The sequence below is a fragment of the Notothenia rossii genome (genome assembly GCF_949606895.1).
Source record: "Notothenia rossii genome assembly, chromosome: 12".
Classification (NCBI taxonomy): domain Eukaryota; kingdom Metazoa; phylum Chordata; class Actinopteri; order Perciformes; family Nototheniidae; genus Notothenia; species Notothenia rossii.
Genome location: NC_136911.1, coordinates 6,779,106 through 6,805,708, shown reverse-complemented (window position 1 = coordinate 6,805,708; position 26,603 = coordinate 6,779,106). Strand labels below are relative to the sequence as shown.

The window sequence follows — 26,603 nt, the reverse complement described above, 5'->3', positions numbered from 1 at the left end:
GACAAAAAGATACTTATAAAAGTCTTATAAAGCACTCTTCTATGAAAAGCTTCTAAAAATGTTTGATTATTTGCCGCTGGAACAAGCATTGATGTTATTTGGATGTAGAACTGAGTGTTTAAAGTTAAAAAAAACAAGCAGGCACATCAACAAAACAGGGTTTCTTTTAGCATATGTTATACTTAGGTCTATGATGCAGTGCTACGTTTAAGTTATGGGAAGAGAATTGGGGAATATACTATAATCGGTCTGCGGACAAGTGGGGATTCAAAGCTGGTGTTTTGGCAATTACAGACAGAAGTTTTACAATCATAAATAGATTGAATGTCTGAAAATGTGGGTTTTAAACATGTTATCAATCAAAAAGGAAAACTTTTTGGAGAGGTACAGTACATTTCCTTATCTCATCCACTTTGCTTTGTATCTATGTATTGCCATATCATTTTGGCCTTGTGTCTGAGGAGAGCAGATTTAACAGAGGGTAATTCTTGTGTCTTTTGTATGGGACTTTTCCTGCAGATAAATAATGGATCTTGTATCAACAAGCCCAGGAGAAAGGAGGAGTGATTTTCTTGGCAGCTGCTTGCCCCGGCACACAGGCAGTGTGGCCACTGAGCCACCAACCATTAATACAACAACACTTCTCAACTGGTTTCTGGACTCTTCCAATACATTGTCCGAAAAATACTAGGATGGTCATTCTTAGACAATGCAGAACTGTCGACGGCGCGTTTGAATAAAAAAAATTATATTCAGAAATATTGGTTTGTGTTTGATAAAATGATAATCACACCTATCACATGCACCTATCACAGGATGAGTAATAAACAACTGGTGGAGAACAAAAATAGTGTATTTCTAAATTCCTACAAACAAAAGAAAAAGCAGACTTACCACTGGTCCTGATCTTCCTGTCAAACCCATCGGCCCTGAGGGTCCCCTCATGGCCAGCTGTAGGTCAGACGCACAGACAAGAACAATGTCAAAGGTCCAACAAACCTCATCAAAACATTTATTATATATACATTTTTAGAAGGAAACTCCACTTTCCAAATTGATCACATACTATGTGTTTTCACCAGTTTGTATAATTGTTCAAACTTTTATAGTTTTGTTCCCTTGAATTTTATACACAATAACTTGTTCATCTTAAAACGATATTAGTAATTTTGATGAACTCTTCTTGCATGTTGGTGTTACGTGCCTATTTGATTCTGTCATTACTTCCTTTTTACTTTGGGTTATTGTTGTTGATAAGTATTTACTGTTTTATAACAGAATCCAATCAAGGAAAAATAAATATGATGGCTAATATGAAATGTGTTTAATGTGGTGTTGTCATGATAGGCAAATGGCCAATCATATTTCATATTAGCAATTACATATTCCAATTGGAAATTTACCTGTAAGCAAAACTGATTTTCTTTTACAAAGATATATATTTTATTTTGTAAAACTTGCTTATTCTGCTTGCATAGTGTTTAAAAAAAGGTTCTTCAGTGCAAAACATGCACAACAATCATTTCTTAAATGATCTACATTTTATAACAAGGTAGCCTATGCAATTACTTTTGGTCTATGTCCGTATTGTATTCATTCTGGATCATTCTTTTAATTGCTTTCTAATGATGTTGTTTAAAGCAAACTCAGTGATTTATTTTCACAATGAATCTCTTTGTTTACTGTGGTCTTTGCCTGTGTAATTAAAGTGGGATATTTCACATTAATCCAACAGCATTCCTAAATACCAACACCAGATTTTCTCCCTTTCTCTTGACCGCCCACCTCCTCTCCCACATATGCACAAAGACATTTTCTACACCTGTTGGTTTAGCCCACCCGCAGGTTGAGAGACCCTAAAGTATTTTTAACAGTCTCTCCTGTCCATCTGTTCAAAGTGGCCTTTTTATGCTCTTCAGCCTGCTTGGCATGTCTCCTTTTAGCCTTGCAAGGCCAACCAAATGCAGTTTTCTCCCCTCCCCTCGCCACCAAAATACTGTCTCCTTCATCCTTTCCCCCTACAGCTGTGTGTAAGGAGTGAGAGGGGGTGGAGGTTTTCCCACAGCCCTTTTGCTTCGCAGTGGCTTTTTAAAATGTCCTTTTCTACTCACTCTGGCCTGGGACAGGATGGCCTGGGCCTGGGCTTCTTGGGCTGACACAACTGGACCCTTCTCACCATCCCCGCCAAAACGGAACTGTTGAACACACACATACATCAAACTATTTATCATGCTGTTTATATGAATAATTCAGGAACCCAGTAATGCACCTTATTATGGAATTACTGTATATTGGTAACATATTTAGGTAGCTGGCATGTTTTCTTTTGCATTATTCTGAACACGTACTGGCAGCATCAGCATGGTACCAGGGGGTCCTGGCACGCCATCAGCACCAGGCAGACCAGCACGACCAGTAGGACCCTGTAATAAAGACGAGACATTCAGTTTATACAACTTTCTTTAGATTAACTGTAAGATTTGTGTAGGAAATATAATATAAATACAATTATATATTTAAAAAAAAAAGGACAACATGATGATGGAGATTTGGGTTTCCTCTTCTTGATTGTCAGTGATTTGAAAAATAAAAATTACAAATCTGCTTGTATGTATAATGTACACGTTTTCTTTCTGAAATAGCTGGATACAAAAACTGACATTTAAATTAAAGCCGTTTTACTTTCTACCCTGCACTGTTCTACATATGCACTTTTTATTTTTAATTGTTATTAATACCGATTATTAAAAACCACTCTTGACTGCTGTTAGACGGTTCAACAACAAAGACTAGTCAAAATGAAATAATACAAGAACAAATTCTTAGAAATGCTGTGTTGTTTTTTGGAAAAATGTCCCTGATCCTATTTTGTTTTCGTTTTAAATTGTGCTTTTTCATTTAATGTTGTGGAAGTAATATCTAATATATAATGGAAACACAAACATGAGGAGACACACAGATGAAGCTGGAAAGGCTGGAGGTGTGCTGTTTGTACATTTGATTAACATATGCTCCTCCTCCATCACACAGACTGGGCCTGTGTATCTGTAAACCACACTACTGTCTACAGTCCAAAAATAACATCCTTCTCCACTAAATCTGGTGCACATGTTTGTGTTTGAGTGTGTGTTGCATGTGTGTGTTTGAGTGTGTGTTGCATATTTGTGTTTGAGTGTGTGTTGCATGTGTGTGTTTGAGTGTGTGTTGCATGTGTGTGTTTGAGTGTGTGTTGCATGTTTGTGGAGTGTAAAATATGGATACCTCTTACTAAAGGAAAACCAACCAAATATCTTTACTTATCTTCTAATCCTCCAGAGGCCAAGGTAACTGGTGTGTAAAGGTTTCAAGCTCACCCACATATTTTATGACTCGATTTATCGGCACCCATATTAAGTTTTAGTATGAGCAGTAACAATTGTGAAAACAAAGGATGTAGTGGAGCTTGTGAATGCCAAATAAATTAAATAAATTATATTTTAATAAGAGACCCATCGGAGTGCTTTGTTGGCATAATGGGGGATTGCAACGCTTGTTTATGTCAAATTTGACATACATTTAAGCCAAGGTATGGTGATTGTCGAACTGTTGAGCAATATTCACTGCTCCTATTACTAGGATGGGTTAAATGCAGAGACCAAATGTCACTGTGTGTGCTGTGTGCATGAACATGTGTGACCTTTAAAGAGGGTTTCATCCTCCAATTCTATCTATCTATTCTTAACTGCTGTCCGGCAATCAAAAAACATGTTTTATGGATTCATTTGGAGTCAATAGTTGTATTGATCTTTATTTTAATGCAGCACATACAGCACTGGGCTACTTATCTTTTGTTTATCAAATTGATTTCTGATAAGAATGTCTGACAGGTGACGTTTTGAAGGGATGAAAAGATTAAATTCAATAGATTATTGTCTGTAGTGTTAAATGCTAACACATGGAAAGTAACTAGCGTGATTTCAATAGATAATATAAATTAACTTCAACTTTTTGTCAAAGGACATTTATTTAAACAATACGCAGCTGAGTAAGAACATTTTATGTAGACAATTATTAAATGTATATATATATATTACTTACACAACTGTAATTTGAAATATGAGTCCTAGCATGGATTAGCCAAGTGAATGATCTTCCAGTTTGACCTTGGTTGGATTATTTTCGAACACACATTATATTTACGGCTTGAAAATGAAAATAAATAAAAAGACCACTCACCCTGTCACCAGAATCTCCAGAAGGACCTGGGGGTCCCTGAAGGCCTGAGGGACCTGGAAGACCCTAAAAAGACAACGCTCAGTTAGCACACCACTAGCATGCGATCTTAATCATGTCTGACAGCAATGGTGTATAATTAGGCCCAGGTGAAGAGCACTGACTGATATTAATGTTTTAACAGTATACTCACATATGGGCCTGGGGGTCCAGGGGGCCCTTCAATCAGCATGCCCTTTAAAAACAAACATTTTGTTTCTCATCACAAACACTGTCCTGTGTAACATCAGGCAAACTGCACGTTTTGGGTGTTTCAAATGATTATATTTATCATTACTTACTTATTTTTTGCAATTTCCAATAAAAGTGTAAGAAAAGCTCAAAGTAAATAATACATTGGCCAAAAATGATACGATCACATCACTTACAGGCTCAATGACAGCCGGATCGCCCTTGTCTCCCTTCTGGCCGAAGGCTCCTTCAGCTCCAGCAACCTGTAGCAACAAAGCAAGCACAGAGGTGACATTCTTCACACACCAGCTTTAGTCCAGAGGGGAATGAATAGCAAAGATGATCAAGGAGGAGGCCGTTTAGCCATCAACAAGAAGGGTTAGTGTCTGAACAATCAATCATTGCATCACTACTGCAGCTATGTCAAAGGGAGAGAGGGAATCAAATAATGTTAGTTGTGATGAGCAAGAATAAACCTCTATGTGCCCAAAATGGAGCAATGCATTGGTGATCAAATAACATTTTGCTCAACACCAACAGGTTATTTTTGTCATGCAAACCTCACGGAATAATATAAAGAGAGACACTGCCTTACAAAACACCTGTATTTCATTAGTGGTAGAATAAGTTCAGCTGTTGAGTGTTTATGTCTGTTGTGGGTGTAAAATGGGAAGGATGAAGAGGTTCTTGTCTAAGAATGGGGGGGTGGGGTCAGTGGTAATAAAAACCATGCAAGACCATTTAACGTCTTATCTATGCAACACTAACAATAGTGAGGCCAAAATCACAATAACAAATACAAATAAAAGTAGAAAAAAGAAGCATTTACGACATGAAGTAGGAGGTCTAATATTTGACACGGGAGTGAAAGGACTCTATACCATATGGTTTACAAGATCTGTGAGAGTGAGAGTGCACTGTGAACACAGATGCCTTTGAGTTGTGGGCTAATTTAAGTGCATACAGGGAGGGATATGTCAAAGACTGGTGGCTTGTAAAAATGGCAGAGGAGAAGAGGGAGGGATCAAATCCGACTGTTGAGATAAGGGGTGTGGAGGGGGCGGTATGGCTCGTTGGGAATGTATTGGTGGTGCACAGGTTGGGTCCACATACAATGACAGAATGCTATGAGTGGAGAAACATGAATTTGGAAGAAAGAAGACAATAATATGTGAGTGTATATAACTTTTCTAAGCATACACTGTATAGTATGCTATAATGCGATATACTAAATGAAGATGTAATCAGTTACACCCATTCAAGGTAAACACAGAATCATGCATTGTCTCTAAAAAAAAATAATCACCAAACACACACCAGTAAGACAGCAGCAAGACCCCACACTCAACATGTCAATGACACATTGCCAAGCAACCAACTAGAAAGGCGTGCACTTGAAGACAGAGTGAGTCCATAACACAAACAAAGTCGCGTGCCGTTCATGCTCACACCCCTCAGTCGCCAGGTTAGGGTGTGGTACTTACGGCGCTCTCAGAAATGTCAGTTTCAGCAGCGACCCCAGGCCCCACCTCCTCATGGTAGGTCCCCGTGGGTTTGGGCCCCGCCCTGCCGTACTCATCATATGCCCCGTAATCATACAACCTGCTGTCAACCTCGCCCAAGTCATACTCCTTTAGGTCATAATCCTTTAAGTCATATGCTTCCGCACCAGTGTCCATGTTGTCCACTGTTTCTGGGACAATGGGCTCCGGTGCAATGGGTGTGGCCTCGGTGACATATGCACCGACAACATCCTCCTCCACAGCCTTCCAGGTGTTAACCAGGCGGAGAGGGGGGAAGTAATGGTGACCAACCAAGGAAATAGAGATGTTAGTTAAGCAATCAAGGCAAATTGTCTACTTTAAGATGTTATTAAAGCAAATTCAAACTTCAGCATGATATGCAAAATAAGGAATTTAAAATAGCAACGGTAACACATTATTTATACCAAGAAGAACATTTTGGTTTTTTGGATTGTAATTATGAGATTGTAATTTGAATATAACCAAAGGGCCAAACTATAAACTGTTAAGTACTGAAGCATACTAATAAAAAGTACCAATAAGGATAATTAATTATGTACAACCCTGTTGGTAAACCCTTTCAAGACAGACGTTACCAACACTGTATGCTCTTTTAAATAGCGTACTCAAGGAATACATTATTGCAGCATTTCCTACAGCAATACTTCAGTTCAGTAAAAATGTATGTTATAACTCAAAGGAATAAATAAAGTGTTACCAAAATGACTAAATTAGATAATGATAAGATGATCAAAATGTTGTTTACTACACATATCAAAACATATGGGATGTTATTTCAGCCTTCTTTTCTTTCTTATCATACACTCATACATGATAGACTGCTACAGACAGTATCAGAAAGAAAGGCTGAAATGGATGTTTGAAATGACACAAGCAGCAATTAGCAAAGGACAATTTATCAATCATCAGATTGTACTAGCTGTGCAGATATATAGAGTGCATAAAAAAAAACGTTTGCTACTTTGTTGATTTTTCATCAGATCTGTTTTGATAGAATTAATTTTAAGCAGCTTGTAATATTACCCTGGTACACTCACACACTGTATTCGGCACAACTGGTACAATCACCTGGCAATTTGTGTTCTTTGATTCTAAACTGATCACTGCTTAGCGTTAGCTTTGAAGAACAGCAAAGTGGATGCAATTACACAATATTGCCAGTACTCCATCTTGCTGAATTAGTTATATTTAAAATTGCCTGTAGAATGACATCCACTTGTCAAACACATTGGTAGATGTTGCACATTCATAGCTGGCTGTGAGCAGTTTTAAGCCTTGGTGACACAGCTCTTTTAGAGGTAATTAGCAGAACTAGAGATCAAAACCAAGGCTAAAATGTGATGGACAGGGCATATGTTGTTAAACAGATAATCTCAACTATCAATTCCTTTAACTAGTATTAGCTAATAGAGGCTCTGTCTTTGTCAACCATGTTATGCCTCGATTAGGCTGCAAATCTTGTCAAATCTTTTCTCACATGTATCTTGCTGAGAACTGAACAAAATCTGCAGCTTTATCCAGATATATATGACATGACCTGACAGGAAGCTATAAGTAATCGCCACATTGTCCACTGCATTATGTAGCATTGCATCCTTGTAAATGCACATGGTTTATGCCGAAGACAATGTTTGTTGCAGCTTTTTAACATAAAAAAAAAAATCTGCCCACTGTCCATCAGTTCTGTCAAGCACAAAATTAAGTCAAAAGACACATCGATTCATTAGAATGGTTGTGTCTTAGTCATTTCATACCAGATACTTCCTTGGGTCAAAACCTCCTGGCTCACATTTCCCAAAACATCTAACACTGGCTTTTAGAAGCAGATGAGAATGAAGATAAAAATTACCTCATGTGGTCCGCTCGTGGCAAAGGGTGACTGAGTATGAGTATCATCTACAGTTCCGTAGTCAAAGTCTGTATTGTAATCCACTACATTGTTTGGCTGAGTCATGTTGAAAAAAGGAAAGAAATATAAAGCGAGGGTTAACAAAAACGCTCAAACCAGAGGTTATTTGCGAGGGGCCCTTTCAAGCTGGCTACAGACTCTGCTACTTCTACACAAGAGAGGTTAGGGAGCTTTAAGTCTGCCATCATAGATTTTACCTTCAAGGCAGGAAGATCTTGATGGCATTTAGCCTTTACTTTACATGAACCTTTACCCTAAAATTGCCTCTGGGTCGTGCTGGCGCTGTGGCCTGGTAGCCAGGCATCTGTTGTTTCTTCTTAGCGGCCAACTTTTTAGCTGATGATTTTTTGGCAGCAAAGAACTTTAAGGGCTTGGCCTTAGTTTTACTGAGGGACTTTCTGGTCCTCTTCTTTTTCATGGAGACACTACGTTTCATTCTCTGGAAGAGGTAGCGGCGACAAAGACACCAAGACAAACATGGAATATTTAAAAGTGGAAATGATTTAAAGGCACAATCCGGACTGTAGTTCAACATATGTTCCAACCCAACTGTTAGTGCTCCACTTTCCAAGAGCAGCCCATGTACAGTAGTTGGCCTTCATGGTATTCCCTAAAACGTTGACCATGAACATCAACTACAAGGGCTGCGTTTGGAATGTTAACGATATGATTTAGTTATAGTTGGGTGAAGAGCATGCTGAACAACAATGGAGGACTGGACCTTTCATATAACACACAGGAAAATGTTTGGACACATATGAGTTTCCATCTGGGACAAATGCACATATAAAAACACACATGATTTGCCTTTCAGCAACTCTTTGGAGCTATTGCAGTAATAAAATAGCCTTTTACACAATAGTTATAAAGACTTGCTGGAATGCAAAATATAACAATGAAAGCAGATGGCAATTACCAGTGAGAGAATAAAACCGATGCAAGGAGGACTGGCCCACTGAGTCTGTTTACTTGCACACTTAAAAAGATACCTCGGCTAACCTATTGACCAGGTCAGAATTAGAGTAGGTAAAACCATGTTAGGACACCTAGAATATGGCTCATTATTTAAAAGTTGTTTGGCAAATCAACACTTTTGGCTGAAATATTCTTATAACAATATTCTTATTAAACTGATTACAGCAATTACTTGAGTATTGGTGTGCAAGTAAACATAATCTTTAGACACACCGACAACACACACGGAGGGATGGGATAGATTGACAGAAAGAGACATTATCGGAGAAACATATTTTTTCTTTTCCTTTTTTCATTTACCTGTGGTTCAGAATACTCATCGGTTGGAATGGTGTCTGTAGCTCCCTCAGAGTAATCATAGAACTGAGAGTAATCTAAATCATCAGTAGTGTACTAGATAGGTTGAGAGAGAGGGAGAGGAGAGAGAGAGAGAGGAATGAAGGGAGGTTTTAGTGTTAGCATTAGTGCTCTTTCAGCAAAAAGATGATACATGTGGTACATATCATCCTGGGCATGCATCCTGTTCACAGAGTTAAAGCATTATTGTGATGCTATGGTGCATCACAAAGCATAACTTATAACATGTTAAGATTCAGGTCCAAAAATATGTAAAAAGCTTTAGTTAAACAAATCCAAGTGTTTCTAAATTAAATAATAGCCTTATGATGGTGAACAAACAAATAAACAAATGCTGAGACTAGCCATGTGGGTTTAAGCCTTCAGACACGTTAGCAGATGGGATGTTTAAAAGGCTCATAAAACACAGGGAAACAACCGGGAAACCTCAAAGACACAAATACCAGCTGCTTTTCAGGGATAGGGCAATGAGACTTCCTCACTGAAAGCATATGAATTGTAGACTTTAGGCCCTTTAAGTTCAGCAATATTAAAGGTGTGCGATTTAAGGAAAGTGGTTAATCTACCTCTGTTATATAGCTCTCTTGCAGTTTTTTTTATCAAAGACGAAACAAATTAAACTATGCAACATCAAAACTCTCAGATAAAGTACATGTGGGAAACCCCAGCTTGTAGTCGTAAAGGTTTATCATGTTATGCTGCAACTTAGAGGTGAAGTCTGAACATGATAGCATGTGCATTTACAATTGTTAGATTATTGAAAAATAGATTGATATCTGGAGTTAATCTGACACTGACTTTGGTTCAGGCTCCATATTGTTATTTTATAGATTGTTTCATCATGCCCCTACAAATTATTAATAAGCACATTTAAAATAAGTGTTAAGCTGTTGCACTGATGCAGTCTTAAGGGTGTGAATGGTTACATTGGCTAAAACATCTTTGAAAGGACAAAGAGTTAAACATAGTGCCCTGTGACCTTGGCAGCTGCTTAGTCTTTTGGATCTCTTATTCACAGGAATAAGGATTATAAATATACAGTTTGTGTTAATAAGCTTTTGTAAATTGCAGAAAAAGATCAGAGAAATAGAATTGATAGCCCTATTGGATGCTTTCATTATAACTTCAAACGTAACATGTTACTCTTCATGTTGATCAGTGCTGATGGAAAACCTCATCTTGGTACTGCTACACAGTTTACCATATGCTACATTTTGTGTGCAAGGTGCACATCTTGTCAAACCTCCAATTTGACCCTTGACAGCTGATGGAAGACACCTGCTGTGCAATATACAGTATGTCTGCCAATGTGAGGAAATAGCTAAATGCTGTTATTTGTGCAGGTTGTTTCGGGTGAACACATTTCTATTCCACCAAGGATGAGACGTTTGTAATTAGATCAAATTCAAACATTAATATTCATATTACGCTTGTCACAGTAATTGTCTTGCCATTACTAGTGTAAGCAGCCGATTAACGAATTGAAGTCTTAGCTTACATGATCTCATGATTCTCTCTTGTATTATAATTATCCTTATTTAAGTTATAATTGTATAATATAATTTCCAAATATATAGAAAAACCTTATCAAAACATGAAAAATATGTGTTAATCAGTTACATTCATTGACAAACTAAGAACATCAAACAGCAAAAAGCAATACACGGGTTAAAGTCTTCGACATCTCCTAGTTAGAAAATAGAAATGATCATTTAGGGCACTCAATTAGTTCATTTTTGAATGTCCCCCGCCCTCCCTGGTTGGCTGACCTCATCCTCTGGCTGCTGGGCCTGCAGAGATTCACCGTGGGGGGTTTCACAGTCGGGGCTGTAATGCTCACAGTAGTCATATGCTGCCTTGGGATCAGCCACAATCAGAAGTTGCTGGATGTCACCCTGCAGGAAAGAGAAGAATACACATGTATTACATCACCTATCTTCACACAGGAACACATACAACACACGGATAGTCTACATCTACAATGACAGTTTAAAAAACATACAGTTGGTATTAGAAATAGCTAATTTAAATTAGATCTATTTGCAAAGGTTGATGAAAACAGATCACTAGCTATCTGACGAGACAAGGACACACACACACACACACACACACACACACACACACACACACACACACACACACACACACACACACACACACACACACACACACACACACACACACACACACACACACACACGTCTCATCCTGCTCAAACATACTGGGTTAAGTGGCATAAATGTAAATCTTAAATGCTATTGAGTCTGGCAGGGCTCCCCCTGTATGATTAAACAGCTTGTACACACCCCACAGAGTCCACACTCACATGGTGCAGGGAGGGAGGGAGGGAACTAAGTTCAGACACTGGAAAGATTATTATTATCAGCGCCAGGGTTTACCTCAGAATATCAAATAAACATGTAGCATCAAGACAAAAGCAACACCTGGCATGGCCCTGTGCGCGAAAGGAAAATACTTTTTAAGTGAGGTTTACTCTTCAGCATTCATGTTTGTTTTATTAGAAATATAAATAATGATGTCAAAATACACAACTTTGTTGTAACAGATGTTTTAAATCCTTGCCATAAATGTTGTGCAAAAAAACTAGTTACATGTTTTCTTTCAGACTTAATTAACATTATTGATACAAACCACAAAATCCATCAAGATCAAAATCCAAACCATTTGTCAACAGCTCCTCATTTTAAGTTTGAAGTATCTCACAAGACCAGAGGATAACTGATGGTACAATTAGTGTCAAAAGCTATTTTGCTAAAAATGAAGCCTCTACAACTGTCGCTTGAAATAAAGTAAATATATAAAGAAACAATGCACAATGGCTTTGTCTGAAAACTATTAAAATAGCACACAGGAATGAATAAAACCCTGAAAATACATGGTTTGGTAATATTACTGAAGCCACAATGTTCTCTCAATGGTCAGGACACCACAATGTCCTGACACCATTCCAGCACTGCCTCCCCTTGTTATGAGTCCTACAGCTGACTGCATGAGAGCAAAGATATTGGTGAAAGCATCTGGATTTTTCTTTGGAGTCTATAATTAGCCTTCATTCACATTGTAAAGACAACTGGGGGGGGGGGGGGATTCTTGGGAGGTGGAAGAAGGGGCATGTCTTTGGTAAGGAAGTTTGGCAGGCGAGCACACGGAGATGCCTGAGCCCAGAGGTAAAATCCTGATGCACTTGTGTGAGCATGGACACTATATGTTGAAAAGCAGAATAGACATGAGGCAGAAAAACATGAGAGAAATGAAGCAGGCTGCAACATGTCAAGAGAATGTGCGTGTGTGTATCTTCCATGAGTTAAAACTAGATCTATGGATCCTTAACATGCACCTTAGTATAAACATCCATCTGCTAAGGCTTGTCCCATTGGAAAACAAGCAGAACTCCCCGAAACTTTCAGCCATCCATCAACATCTCATTACACAGCTCCAGTCTGACAGTGGAGAGATTCCTCACTGTGTGCTCAGGAGGGTGGAATTCTGCTTTAACTTGAATGCAACTCTAACAATTTAAGTATATATATTTTATATATATTAACATAAAAAATGTGAAACTATAAGCAACCCATCCAGTCATTCTCCAGTCTGAAAGATCAGCTGAGAGTGCAAAAGAACAAATAAATATCACTGTTAAATATAAGTTAAAACCAGCAGCTGTTTAGCTTGAAATCAATAAGCCTGGCTCTGTCTTAACGTAACAAAGTAACTTCCAGCATCTCAAAGTTCACTAATCTAGTCTGATTTATCTGTACAATTAATGGCTCCAGCTTCCTATTCAATGGACACATGTACGAGTGTGAGAATTGTGCGCCATTTTTAAAAGATATAATAAAACGTAACATCTCTGTTAGCCTTTAAAATATTTACTATTCTGAGTGACCATGAAAAGACAAAGTCGACCTGCCGAATGGGCACGAAACAGCAGGTGCCAAGTCTGGAAAGGCCTCAGCTGAGTGTGTGTCGGTGTGTATACGTGTTTGGGAAGGCTCGACAGAGGAAGAGAGATCCAGCTTTGCTCTGAGTCAGGTTGACATGTATTACCTCATGTGTCACCCTAAGATCAACAGTGAATGCTTGAACCCTGCCTACAGTCAGCTCTAATTAGTCCAAGTCTGAGAGCCACCCGTTTGCACACAAATAGTCTGTGGAGACATGGTGTTCCACCGCTTGACCAGATCAGGACAACTGGCACACTTTTAACCGTGTCATGGGAGGATGAGAGCAACATGAAAGACACATTAATTTACACGGAAACAGGAAGAGACATAACCATAAACTCTAGGTGTGAGCAAAAACTCAAGTCTACGGTTTAGAAATAAACAAATAAACGAATAAGATACCCATCTTAACTTACAGTATAAAAAGTAATACACATAATGTGACTGAAATGGCACTGAACAGGTTTTTCCCTCCAGTGTGCATTAAACTTCCAGCTGAAAATAAGAGCCAAGTTACCTAACAAACAAGAGCAATCTCACAAAGCCTAAATGAAGCAAGTAAGAAACCGGTGTGAACTCGGGGGCAACCCAAGAGGGATCCAGAGACAGACGGGCAGGGATTTAGAGAGAGCAGCTGGGATGGTAAAATATGTTTTGTGCTGGGAAACACCTGGGGATAGTTATGCTGAGGCTCTGGGTCTGTCTTCCATTGTGAACTGCTGAGATAAAAGCCCATGGCAACTTGGAGCAAAGCCAGCGGTCCAAAATATGCCCCTCCTGGCTACAGCATAGCATAGTACAGCAGAAACAGACCCACGAGGCTGTGTTAATGACCGCTGTGTCAGAGGTCAACAAGAAAAGAGAGAAGCTAAAACAGGGAAGCAGGTTCAAGATCAATAGGTGAGACTTGTGAATACTTGTGAAAATCCATTTGCTAACATTACTGTTACATCCTTTGTTTTGTTTAGCATTTTGCCTAAGTTCACCTCCATTGAAGCTCATCAAGTATTTAAATACATCATTAACTTTTGAAAGACTTTTAAGGGCATGACAATTCTTACTATCAGAGCAGACATTACATTTGAAAGTATCAATTATTGCATTATAATACACTGTAAGATTTTTATTGAGATAAGTGCAGCATTCAGTTTTCAAATGGAGGCCTGGTTTATCACTCAAAGATCAGTCTTGACTGTGCTGTCTGTTTAGAACGATCTGTAGCGAACTCATCTTGGGATACCATTGGATATAAATACTCAAAGTGGGGTCAAAGGTTACAGCAGTGCACGGGGTAACCACAGAGGAGCTGCATGAAGACCACCTCCATGTCTTGAATGGTCATTAGACAGCACTGTTTAGTTTTGTTGTGACTGATAGCTCTTTTGTTTTTTCCTCGACTAAAATCCAACCACATGTTGTAATTACAGGGCGAGAGCAGGGCATCACACTGGCCAAATCAAAACACAAGTGGTCGTCACCATTGGTCCTTTGACGTACCGTTGCCCAGGGCAACAAACCTATAGTCCAACCATAGCTAACTGTAATTAGACAGCACTATACAACAATTAGTCACTTCTCCAAAGCCTATACAGTAGAGTGTCTCTGGCAAGAGAGGAGAACTGAGAGACCAAGAAAAGGCAAAAGGGAGTTTCCACACCAGACAGTTGCAAGATCAACCCTGTAAAACATGAGATCAGAAGATAGACAGAGAAGAGCTCATTTAAAATATAACATTTTAGAAGGCTATATAGTCGTTAGACTGTTTTATGGTATTATAAACCATTCACATTTTTATTTTGCTTCCGGCTATCCAGGCTAGTAGACAAATCAGTATCTTGTTTTTAAAGGCAACTTCTGGCAATACTGGTGGTGTGGGACTGAGACATAGACCACCTCAGCCCAATGTAGTCCTTAAGGTAAGACACTTGAATGTGTGGAGGAGTGCACGGATGAGTGTGTGCTTCCTAGAAATAGAGGGAATAGGTATGTAAACTAGTGTGCTCAATTCAGACAGGTAATGTCAGCGAGGCATGAATAGACGGTCTCATGGCTTTGGCACGGTAGGGAGGCCTCAAGGTGGAGGGGGTTGAGAGGGAGGAGGAGGTGGTGAGCAGGGGTGACTATGCGGAGCGAAATGAAAGACTCCCATTCATCTAAACCAGATCCCTTTGCGACGGTGGTCTACTCAAACGTGGGGCAGGTATGGCATGAATAGACGTTTATGAAGAATGTGGGTCAGCTTGTGAAAGCGAAAGTTAGGGCTTGAATAAGGGGGCAAATGTTTTATTAACACTGAAGGGAATTTATTAGAAAATCTACCACTTGAAGAATATATCAAAAAGTCACTGCTATAAGCTTAATCCATGCATTTTGTGCATTCCTACAATTTTGCTATACATACATTGCATTGTAATCTAATCATGTTTCGTGATAGACTGAAACAAAAAAATAGATGTGAGAAAGAGAATCAGAAAGCCAAGGTATTTCCTTCCTTGGTATATCCCAGCATGCATCAGGCCCTGTGGATCTCTGAGGAGAGCAGGGACAGAGAACAGACAGGAGACCTGTTCGAGGAACCACACAGAGAAGACCCTGTTAACTGACTTATGGCTCCTATTTTCAGCCCTTCCACCGGCCTACCTCTGACTGGACACACAGTTTCATACAAATGTTGGTTTCACTGCCCTTTCATAAATCTAATCCAAACTGACAGGAGATATGAAAGCAAATCTGCTCATAAAACTTGCACCTAAATAGTCTCTAGCTCTAACTTGATGAATATTAGGACACAGTCTCCAATAAGATATAAACTGATTAGAAAATGTCTTCCTAATAGAGGTCCATTTTAAGTGATATCAGTCGAAAAAACATACTTTTTGACTTTATATGCATCATTTTACGAATCATAAAACATTTAAAATGTTTATATACAGTATGATGAAAATATATTTTCAAACAAATACCATACAACACTTTCCTATAAAGTAAATTGATATTTCTTTCATTATCGGATCTGACGTAGGATATTACCAAATGTATCTCTGAACTCCTGCATGATCCAAATAACCTCACTCGGTGAAAACATGCAAGACAAAAAAATGTAAATTATGATATAATGAGCAACACAGAGATTATACAAAAAAAAGATTGTGGACACAAACAATGGCTTTAAATATACCGGACCCTCTGTTCCCAGGAGGATGACAAAGAATGCCAAAAAAAAAGGCTTTAAAACAAGAGCAGCTTCGTCAATCATTAAAATGTGGCTTCTCAATGCAGAGTCTTTACAGCTGACAATAAAGAAACCAGCACCCTCTCAAGCAAACACAATCCTCATACAGCCGTAGTGACGTTTACTTCCCACCAAAGGAGACTATGAGCGTCGTGACCATTCAGCCATCGTCTGTCATTATTTACATCTGCCTGACCCCACGCCAGGCTCCACCTCTGGATAAACTGTGCCTCAACTTTATGTTCAAATCACTGTCTATGGACAAGGGACAGTGTAGCATACCATTAATGGCTAAAAGTCAATAACTGCCTCCTGCCTATTTTTCAAATCTATTACTTTTCAAAATTATTTTTTTAACAAAGCAGCTAGAGATAGAATAGTAGAAAAACCTTTTGACATTAATTTCCGGGCTCAGAAAAATATTGACTTCAGTGTTCAACACACACTATATGGGAGAGCTAATGTATAGTTGGTGCCAGTTCTCTACAAGTCCAACAAGACCCCCCACCATGATTGCTTGTGGCACAGTGAAACCCTTAAGCTTACAACTGACTCAAACTTACAACTGCCTCATTGTAAAAGCAGCACTCATTCTTCTCTAGAGACAAGAAACATGTTCTAATTGACAGAATCATAAAATGTTTTTTAAATGTGTATCTTTGAAATAACATTTGACATAACTGCAGTTGCACTTAGCACTTGATAATAAAAGGACAACTTTTTCCATAGCAGAGATACAAAAATGACACCACTTTACTCCATGTCAATTCAAACGATAATATTAAACCATTCCAAGAAAACATTTGAACAAGGCCACATATTTTTGGTAAACCTATTACACGTGAAACTCCCATGGCACTAAGTGTCTCTAATTACAAGGTAAGGAGAAGCTTTAACAACAGATCTGTGAAATCTGAGAAGTTGACTGATTGCCAACGTGTGCTTTGCAGACAAACACAAACAAACAAGCAATAACAATGCACAAAGGTGGCAGATTGCATCCGATTAGACATGGCCGAGGTCGAAATATCACCACTTCCATGTGTTAAAGTTTCCGCAACCGACAACTAAGTCCTCTTAGAAATGGTGGCAACAAGCAGCTTAACAATCACACCAAAAACCTTACCTGGAAAACGTCCTCATCCATGATCCTGGTGCCAAACACGGTGATGCCGTTGGTGCTGATGGTGCCATAGTCACTCCTGAGAAGAGGCTTGGTGATCTTCTTCTTACAGTCTACAATGATGGTGACCGTCTGCTTCTCCACACTGATGGCCACACGATGCCACCTGGTCAAGGACACAAAAGGATCCAAGGTCAATAATTGTAGATTTATTATTTTCGAAAGAGTTAGGTTACTAGGAGCACATAGGGCATTGTAAAACATTTTAGGCATGGTAATTACTTAAATCAGAGGTTGCAACATAAACGACACGGTAACATGAGGACAATTTATTTCTGTGTGGGACAGGTGTTAAGGTAGAAACATGAAAATCCTCACGGACAATACTGTGGTGGTTGATTACATTCTTAGGTAATGTTATCATGACTTTGAATAGGATTATAATCTGCCTTTGATATATCACAACACACAAGTCCAGGAGAGATGAACTCTGGTGTGTCATGTGATTCATCACAGAGGTAAATGCTCTAAGGAACACGAAGTTATGTATGTAGGACATATTCTGATAAACACCGCCCATAGATGCAAAGGGTTAACAGGGGGCACACGTGAGTCTGACACCTCCGTTGCCTCTGGACCATTTGCCACTGCACTTAAGGGCTATTGCATACCAGGCAGCGGCGGACCACATTCTTGCCCCCACACTCTGGCCCTGTTTAACACAGGATTACACTCATTAAACTCCAAACTTAATCCTCCTTCTGGATTACTCGGCATGACAGACGTGGTGAACATTGTGGAAAGTGCGTCTCAGGATCCAGGAAGGCCTGCCTTGCCAGAGCAGGAGACACACAGTCAAAACATTGTTCTGAGGTGGATGATGAGACCTGGCACCACTGTAGCTCAAGATACGCAATATAAGAAGCGTTTATAGCTTAACTGTAACTCTGACATCATATAGATATATCTGTATGGGAAATCTTGGTATCAGAAGAGGAAAAATGTCCAATTCTTTTGAACACAGCTTGATTATACAAACATATTCCAGGGTAGGCAATAGAGCTTGGAGGAAAATAAACATGCAATGCTCTCTGGCCTCAGCAGTACAGCAGGACGGATTACTTGTCACCTTGTATGGCAGCAAAGCAAAGGTTGACAGATTTAAGACATTTGAAGTGCATTATGTTAAAAAGAAGAATAGTAACATTTCATTTTGAAAAGCATATTTAAATGCAATCTTTTGAAACACATGTGTGAACAGCTTGAATTAGAAACCTCTGAGGGTATACATTGTACTGTAACAGCTCATTAGAAATCCTCCTTTTCACCTACCCTTCCCTTTAAAGAAAGGATAATGCTCTTTTTAACCTCATCAATTCCATTATTGTGCCTGAGCTGCAGTCAATGAAGATTTAGAGAAGGCATGGAGCTGGATCAAGAAGTGTTCAAATCCTCTACAGAGAACACTGCTCCTTAGGCCCCGTCCACACAGAAAAAAAACGGGTGTTATCCGCTATAGTTCTTTATCGTATGGACGGTTCGTCCACACGAGGCCGTAACGGAACCGCGGAAACGGAGCCCTCAAACGATAACGCATCCCAAAGTGGGAAGGTCTGGTAACGTAACGCTTGTGGCACTGTGTGTACGCCCTAAACAATTAGAGCCCCGCCTCTCCCCACCTCTCCTTCTCACCCCCGCGTCATTGCTGATGCGTTTCGCCAACAACAACAACAACAGCACAGGGTATCGTTCGCGCTCCAGATGCTACTGACCATGCTGCAGATGTTAGTGCAACATCTGCAGCTCCTCTTCCACAACCATCAGCAACAAGTAGACATGGAGAACTACATGAACTACATGTTGCTAAATCCACCGTGGAGAATAACCAGAAGGGCAACCAGGCAACCATGGCAAACATGCTCGGGGGGTCTTCTTCGAGCTTTTTTGATATCGACATCGGTTCGTTTTCATTTTCGTCTCCGTGTGAACGGGGGACTGGGTCACCAAAACTACACATGGGACATAACAGCTCTACAAGATGGACACAATATTGGCTGACTTTCTCTTTGTTGCAATCTGCACATTTCTTCTGATAACTGCGTACATATCAAGTCTCATTGAAAGTTAATTTGGGTCACACAGCTATTGAGAGGGTTATGACTACCTTCAAAAGCTGAACTATCCTCACATACCCTGTTCGGCAAGTGAAACAATGTGTAGAATAACACTGGAAGACATTATAAAATACATTTCAAGTGATGCACTATTTCCCAGCAGCCAATCTGTTTTTGTATTCAATGCAATGTAATGTAAAATGTAATGTAATGTATCCCCTCTTGCCCATGCACACAGGCTCATGTCAGCTAAGCCGAAGCTCTGAGCGAGAGTTCTGGGATTTCTGAACCTGGGAGCAGATAATCAGGTTTATGCTAAAAGGTTTGGAGCGCTGTTTCTGGTTGGGTAAGGTAATCCAAAGGGGTAAAAAAAAGGAAGTTTGAGACTGCCCCTTTCCCTCCTTCCTTTCACCCCCCCCTCTAAAATAACAGAGGCAGTGAGTTCATGGATGAGGTCAGGTTGCCCATAGCAGTCCCTGCTGTGCCCAAATAATCCAGTGTCTCCCTGTCTCTGACCTGTCTCTTTGCCCATGGACACATGATGGGATGGATTATCCGGTCATGAGCACCTGTGGCGCAAAAATGGGAAGATGTTTTTTTCTTACTTCTTTCAAGAAGAACAAGTTAGGGAAAGTGTGTTCTTGGCTGATAAATAAAATCAAGTTTTAAGATGATCAAATTGACTCCACCGACAATAACAATGTGAAATCCATTTTTATCTCAGACAACAACTGTACCCCCCTCCCTGCAAGCTGCAACACCCATTCCTTCTGAATCAGCTTAAACGATGAGTCGGAGGGTGTGTGGGTTAGTTTGAGTGTTATATTACATGAGTGGATGTTTGAGCTTTGACTTACTTTCCATCAGCGAGGTTGAGAGTACGGAACAGAGGGTAGTCCTCCGGAGCTGGCTTGCCGGTCTGATCCTCATACAGGAAGACAGGAGAACGTCCCACCTCCACACCCAGCTGCTGGACTCCCTGCTCATTGTAAATGGACAGCAAGAAGGACTGGAGGCCGGATTTGGGGCGCACTGTGGTCAGGATGGAGAAGTCCTCAGGAAAAACACCTCCTGCACGACCAGAAGGGGAGGGGCGGCAAACAAGGTGAATGGGTTAGAGGTATTTAGAGGACACTTCAGTATAACTAGTTAAAAAGTATAAATCTATTATAACAATAATATTGTGGTCACATAACATTGAATTCAATGCAACAAGACAACTACTTTTTGTTTGTTTGTAATAACTTGTTTTATTACACTGTACGGTAACACTTATCTTTAAGATTATAATGATGTGACATACAGCTTTCACACATCTTCAATTCATTCTTTATAGATGTCTCGTATGACACTTTATTAAACACAACTCATTATTTTGGGCCGTCGTACAGCTCTGTTGGTAGAGCAAGATTTGCTCAGCCTTGAGTCTTACTTAACAAGACACGATCAAAAGAAGAATCCACTCTCAAAAGACACCTTTGAAACACACTTACTAGTAAACACAGAGTGGATGAGAGATGTTAATGATGAAAAGTTGATCTTACCAGGGAACAACTGCGTGGTGGGGGCACTGATCTGGACCTGCTTGGCAACTCTGTAAGCTGAGTCCGGCTTTGATGCTCTTCGGTTTGTGCAAAGTCCTGATGTTTTCGTCACTCCTTCCGGGTAATTTTGAAATTCTAATACATTTAGCACGTCCACTGGCTCTGCTGATGGGGGACACATACAAAAAGAGTTAGGTCATAGCAATGGTTGATGGGTAAAAATATTGAAAATAACATGCATACTGTATCAAAGTATGTTATTGTAAGTTGGTTATATGGTATATTGTTATACTGTTAAAGGGCAGTGATAGTGTCAATGCATTATTCATGTGAAAAGGGAAGACTAACCCATCTAAGCTGTGGAACATTTGACAGTTACCTCCCTCCTATACCGGTCCATCGATCATTAAAATTGCACTATAGCGCAGTATCATAGACACGGTATACCCAATTAATGATAAGAAAAATATACCCCCCATTGAGCATTACATGTTTAAAGAGTTTTTTTGGGGGGGAGGATCCTTATCTTCCTGTGGTTCTACGGGCTCATTTAACGGGACATTTCTCAGTCAATGCCAACCAAAGAGCACAAGGAGCAATGTGCCAACATATATCTAGTTTACAGTAAAACACCTGGATAGGTTTACCTTGATAAGGCTCTCTGGGTTTTCCATTCTTTTCAATCTGATTCACTTTGTATAAAAGAGCCTGTCTGGTGATGGTGCCCATAGAGACCCCTGGGAAAGGATTATAATCATGCCTCTTTATCGAAACACCCTCACAGTATCAACCGTTAGCTTGGTTAATTTAATAAAGGGAGAAACCAAAGTGCTGCAGTATATGCACTTTTTTTTTACTACTGTAATGTAGGCTATTTGTAGCTGGAAGAATATTATCGATGCAAGGTTGAGACAAGGTTGATACTTGACAATGTTTTCGGTTAGTGGGAGACCACATTTTGATGCTAAGAACATACTGTGTGCACTATGAATGAAGCCCCACATAAAAACTTCAAAGCCTTATGTTAAAATAAAATAGGCACTCCATTCAGTCCACAGAGCAGCTTTATCCCACCAAAGCCAGGTAATACAATGGAATACTGTTACATGGAATTGCACTAATCTGTTTTTGTGGGGCAAATTAGCATGCAGAGGTGTCTGAAAGCATCAGAAACTATTTTCCTACAGCTCTAAAACCACTGTTTTGGTTGGCATGTAGAGGTCAAATCCTTCAGAAAGTTTTTTGAACTTCTTGATACAACGGGGATCTTAAAAAAAATGTGTGATGTTGCTCTCAACACTCGCTGGTCAACATTCCATCTGTGGCATGGAAAAGCTCATTAAGAGGCTGTTCCAGTCTCTTTGGAGAAGCATGTGCTTTGGGGACAAGTCTCTTTTTCAACATTAATATATTCCTGCTAAATAGAAGCTTTTAATATCACTTAATGATCCTGAAGGAATTGTCAAATAAAAGGGCTTGTCCTACATCTGGTCTCCTTATCTTCAAGTACCTTATACACCTTCAATGGACCAGATGTATATCATGAATTAAGCAAACCAATCACACATATACTCACAAAAGCAATCTTAACCTGTTGGTAAAAAATGTATGACCTTCTAAGGGAAATCTGTGACATGGTTAAGCTCCTAACTGCGGCAACACAAAAGCTTATAAAAGAACATTTATGTAAAAACATTGAAGAAAAGTTCAAGTTGAGAGCAAAATCAGCTCCATATGAGGGCCATCACTAAGAAAACTTTTTTGAAGCTTGTAAGGATGAACCAGCTACTTACTTTGGAGAGTGAACTGAGGACCTCATTGTGAGTTCCTGCAGAGTTGCTTTCAGTTCAAACTCCAGGACTCATATGTTCCAGATGTGGCCAGGCTACAACCCTCACACAGAGGTGCTGAGGAAACGTCAATACTGACCAATCCATTAAGGTTGCCAAATGAGTGTGCACAGGTTTTAAAAAAGTGCATCTGATGAGCTGGTGTGAGTTTGCCCTCAGGGCTGAGCAAACAGGCCATATGGAAACAGGCCAGCAGAACCCAGGTGGCACGAAGGGATGGACCTACCTACGTCTGGAAAAGAGTGATCATTCTATCCAACCCTAAGTTCAGTCAAGCCAGCCTCTATTGTTCGATGTTAGAGCATCCGAACATCATTATGCAAATGGCATGCTGAGAGGGAAGGTGCGGTGTCAAACATTACCATAAGACATACATCTACTAATCTGCATCATGTTCACGGGTGTACATTGATGTAAACAGTGTGTTCCAAGAGACAACAACACCTGCTCTAGGACAGAGGCCAACAAAACTCTCTGTCTCAGCTCATGCTTTATCACCTAGTATGTTAGACTTGAGCAAACTGATACCATAAATACCCCTCCTGTTGTGTCATTTTCAGCTCTCACGTTTTAACAGAAAGGTACAATTGGCAGATAAACAGAAGACCTTTTCACCTGCAGCTCCCTTAGACTCTAATAATATCTTCAGCCAGAATGTCTCTCTATATATCCCCCCCTCCTCGCTCTCCCACTCTCCCTCTCTCCTTCCTTTAACTTCCACTATGCTGCCGGCTAAAACAAGACAGCTTTATGCTGGTGTCATACCAAAGAAACTTTACAGAGACCAACCCAGTTTTTCAAAGCATTTCCCCCCCTTGCTTTTCCTCTCATTTACTCCTTTTACTGTATGCCTCTATATAACTAACAGGGCATGTTAGTGTTTCTTTTTTTCACCAATCAGGCCATGTTGCAGAAATAGATCTAAATGTAATCCTACACATTTCAGAGTTTGAGTGATGATTTGCACTTTTTGTACAACTTCCAGCTGTGGTCTATTAGTGAAGGAAAAAGGGCTTGTTCATTTGATTCATGATTTACAAATGAATATGGATATGTGACAGCTACACAGGACAAAGGTCCAGCAAGGAGCTGATTAGCTGATGTTCCCGGGTTAGCACGTTAGGGAGAAGGCTCTGAAAATGCTAGCTTTGTCTCCTGGAATGTACATGCCTGCGCCCCAGGGGCTGCGAAAACGTGTCTGTGCATTGCTAGATGGAGTGGGCACCCTGCAGAAGTGGTTTTGGTTGACTGAGACCCTTGAACACAGAGCCTGCAGCAGAATGTTTAGGATAAAATATGCAGTAATTGATGTGTTGTAGAGGTGACATCAGTATCTTCTGAGTTAAAGCCTAGCAGGAAGCAAATGACTGTAAAAAGAATGTTGTCAAATTAATCAAATCAACAATACTTGATTTGTGCTGTACAAATTCTAATAACAATAACACTGCATTAAATCAAATTGTGGCCATTACTTGCTTTAACTAAATATTTGGCTAAAAGGTTGAGATATCCGACTACTTATGTGCTTATCAAACCTACCCAAATGGAAATAAAAAGGTAAATGAAGTTTCTAATTCTGTATCTAAATCTTTTTTCAACAATAAATCCTTGCAGAATTGTCTATAAATGAGGTGTGAGGCCTATGTAATCCTGAACCCTGTGACTTGCAGCTATTATAGCTGTAGGCTAGGCCCATACGCAGGCCTGCTCTTTGAAGGCTCTGAAATCATAGGGAAGTGCAACAAGGACCATCATCAAATAACTGCTCAGTACTTAGAGGGGAAGCATTCCCACCGCTCACACAACACAGCCTTGTCCAGCAGCCGACAAAACATCTAAGTGCAAAGTTGAGGGCAAGAGCTGGGCACTGGGGGGGTTGCACAAGCCAGCTTTTGGGCTTCAGTGTGGACCAGGGCAGTGTGGAGATAGGGTGAACCTGCCTGACCACTTAGCCCACTGCAGACACCCAGGGGCTTTGTGATATATTTTATTAATCCCTTCCAGGGAAATGTCTTTGAGGGATCTATGGTTTCAGCTCAAGTCCACATCTGCAAGTAGCATGTTATCAAAGTTCAGGTTCTGTCCAGTGTCGTCTGTCTATGAAATCCACCCAAATAACCATGTCCACATCCACCTAGCGGACCGTAGTGCAAACAAAGAGCTTTCTTTCAGCCTAAGTGAATCTTAAAAAGGAGAGTACACTGCTCTGCTCTCCATAAACACATACCAGAGGCTTAGGATGAAATTAATTGGACGAGGTGTTTCATCTTCTGAGAGGATGCTTTCCATTCATGCGTAAAAGGAGCCCGCTGCCAAATCTGTGATAATGATTATTGTGTTCAAGCCACAACATATTTGCACCTTATGCAAGTATCCCCTGATAACATGTACTGTATACGTTGGCTACCGTTTTACTGTACGTTACCGAAGTTTTTTGTTTGGTGTATTCCACATAACGCTCAATCATACAGGTGGCAATAAGGGGTATTCTCGCTTTAATGTTTCTACTCTGGTTGTGGAACGGTGAAAATACAAGAATGTAAATGACCACGAAGCTACCGTGACGCCGATGTGTCCAGGTACATCTCCATCACAGTTACCGAGTTATCCCAGCCGGTCACCCTCCGTCCGCTTTCGGCCAGATAAAGTTCGAGGCGTTTAATCCTAATAATCTTACCTGCTCTGACATGGGTAGCTTGTAGAACCAGGGTTAACGTGATGAAAGCGGTTACAGTGGAATCCATAAGCCACCTTTTCGTTTTCCACCTTGTGGACCACCTTTGCATCTCCATGGTCGCGCCGACAATTAAATAAAACTTTTGAGCGACTTCAGGTGATTTTTAGTGACGTCCCTTCCACAATTCCAAATGACGATGAAAACTGTCCTACAAAAAAGCCATATGTGAGAAGTTTCAGCCTCTTCTCTCAGCCACACCGAGGCCCCCGATCCTCCTTTCCAGTGCCCAGCCTTCAGAGTGAAGGAAGTCGGGCTTTAACCATAACGCGCAGAGTGCAATCGGTACACTTGGTGCGTCCACGGGCAGGAGGGCTGGGCAAGCTCCACAAACCGGAGCCACGGTTAGAGGGAAGTGACAAAGGAGTCAGCCCCCGATTAGCAAATCACGGGGCTGGAAATTCTCCTTCGGGTCCTCCCATTAGCTTTGTGTGTGCCCCCAAGTCTCTCCCGAGAGCACTGAGTAAAGAGATGAAAAATAAAACCGTGACAAAGTTGGGAACGACCTGAGAGTGATGAAGAGGCAGGATTGTTCATCAAGAGTGTATATTAGGCTACTGATTATATCCTTGGTCCACTAATCTTTCACCTCCTAAACTGGCACATAAAACTGCAGTTATTTGCAGCATAAATACAATATTAAGTGAGTAAGTATATGCATAGATTTTTACATTTAGTTTATGTATAAACCTTTTCACATGGCGACATTGTGTATAGTAGCCCTACACCACAAAAAAACACAACCCCACATAAAGGCTACATCAACTAAAATGCAACAATCATGTTAAATCTTCTCCATAATGAGCTCAATTT

The 26,603-nt window shown here is 40.1% G+C and overlaps 1 protein-coding gene across 7 annotated transcripts in view; it reads right to left on the bottom strand.

The window, feature by feature from the left end:
* Window positions 1–26,092, bottom strand: part of col11a1a (collagen, type XI, alpha 1a) — a 67,369-nt gene extending 41,277 nt beyond the window's left edge. The window contains exons 1-14 of one of the 7 annotated variants that reach the window (XM_079661755.1): window positions 25,734–26,092; window positions 21,207–21,371; window positions 20,520–20,733; window positions 17,552–17,714; window positions 10,998–11,123; window positions 9,172–9,264; window positions 7,837–7,932; window positions 5,928–6,209; window positions 4,641–4,706; window positions 4,406–4,447; window positions 4,216–4,278; window positions 2,349–2,423; window positions 2,112–2,195; window positions 895–951 (exon numbers count right to left, since the gene is read on the bottom strand). In XM_079661755.1, coding sequence (XP_079517881.1) covers window positions 895–951; window positions 2,112–2,195; window positions 2,349–2,423; window positions 4,216–4,278; window positions 4,406–4,447; window positions 4,641–4,706; window positions 5,928–6,209; window positions 7,837–7,932; window positions 9,172–9,264; window positions 10,998–11,123; window positions 17,552–17,714; window positions 20,520–20,733; window positions 21,207–21,371; window positions 25,734–25,848 — 1,641 coding nt within the window. In that variant the 5' untranslated portion in view covers window positions 25,849–26,092. Of the gene's footprint in view, window positions 1–894; window positions 952–2,111; window positions 2,196–2,348; window positions 2,424–4,215; window positions 4,279–4,405; window positions 4,448–4,640; window positions 4,707–5,927; window positions 6,210–7,836; window positions 7,933–8,149; window positions 8,336–9,171; window positions 9,265–10,997; window positions 11,124–17,551; window positions 17,715–20,519; window positions 20,734–21,206; window positions 21,372–25,733 lie in introns of all 7 variants that reach the window. The other 6 variants (XM_079661756.1, XM_079661758.1, XM_079661757.1 and 3 more) reach the window with 6 other exon arrangements.
* Window positions 26,093–26,603: the final 511 nt, after the last annotated feature.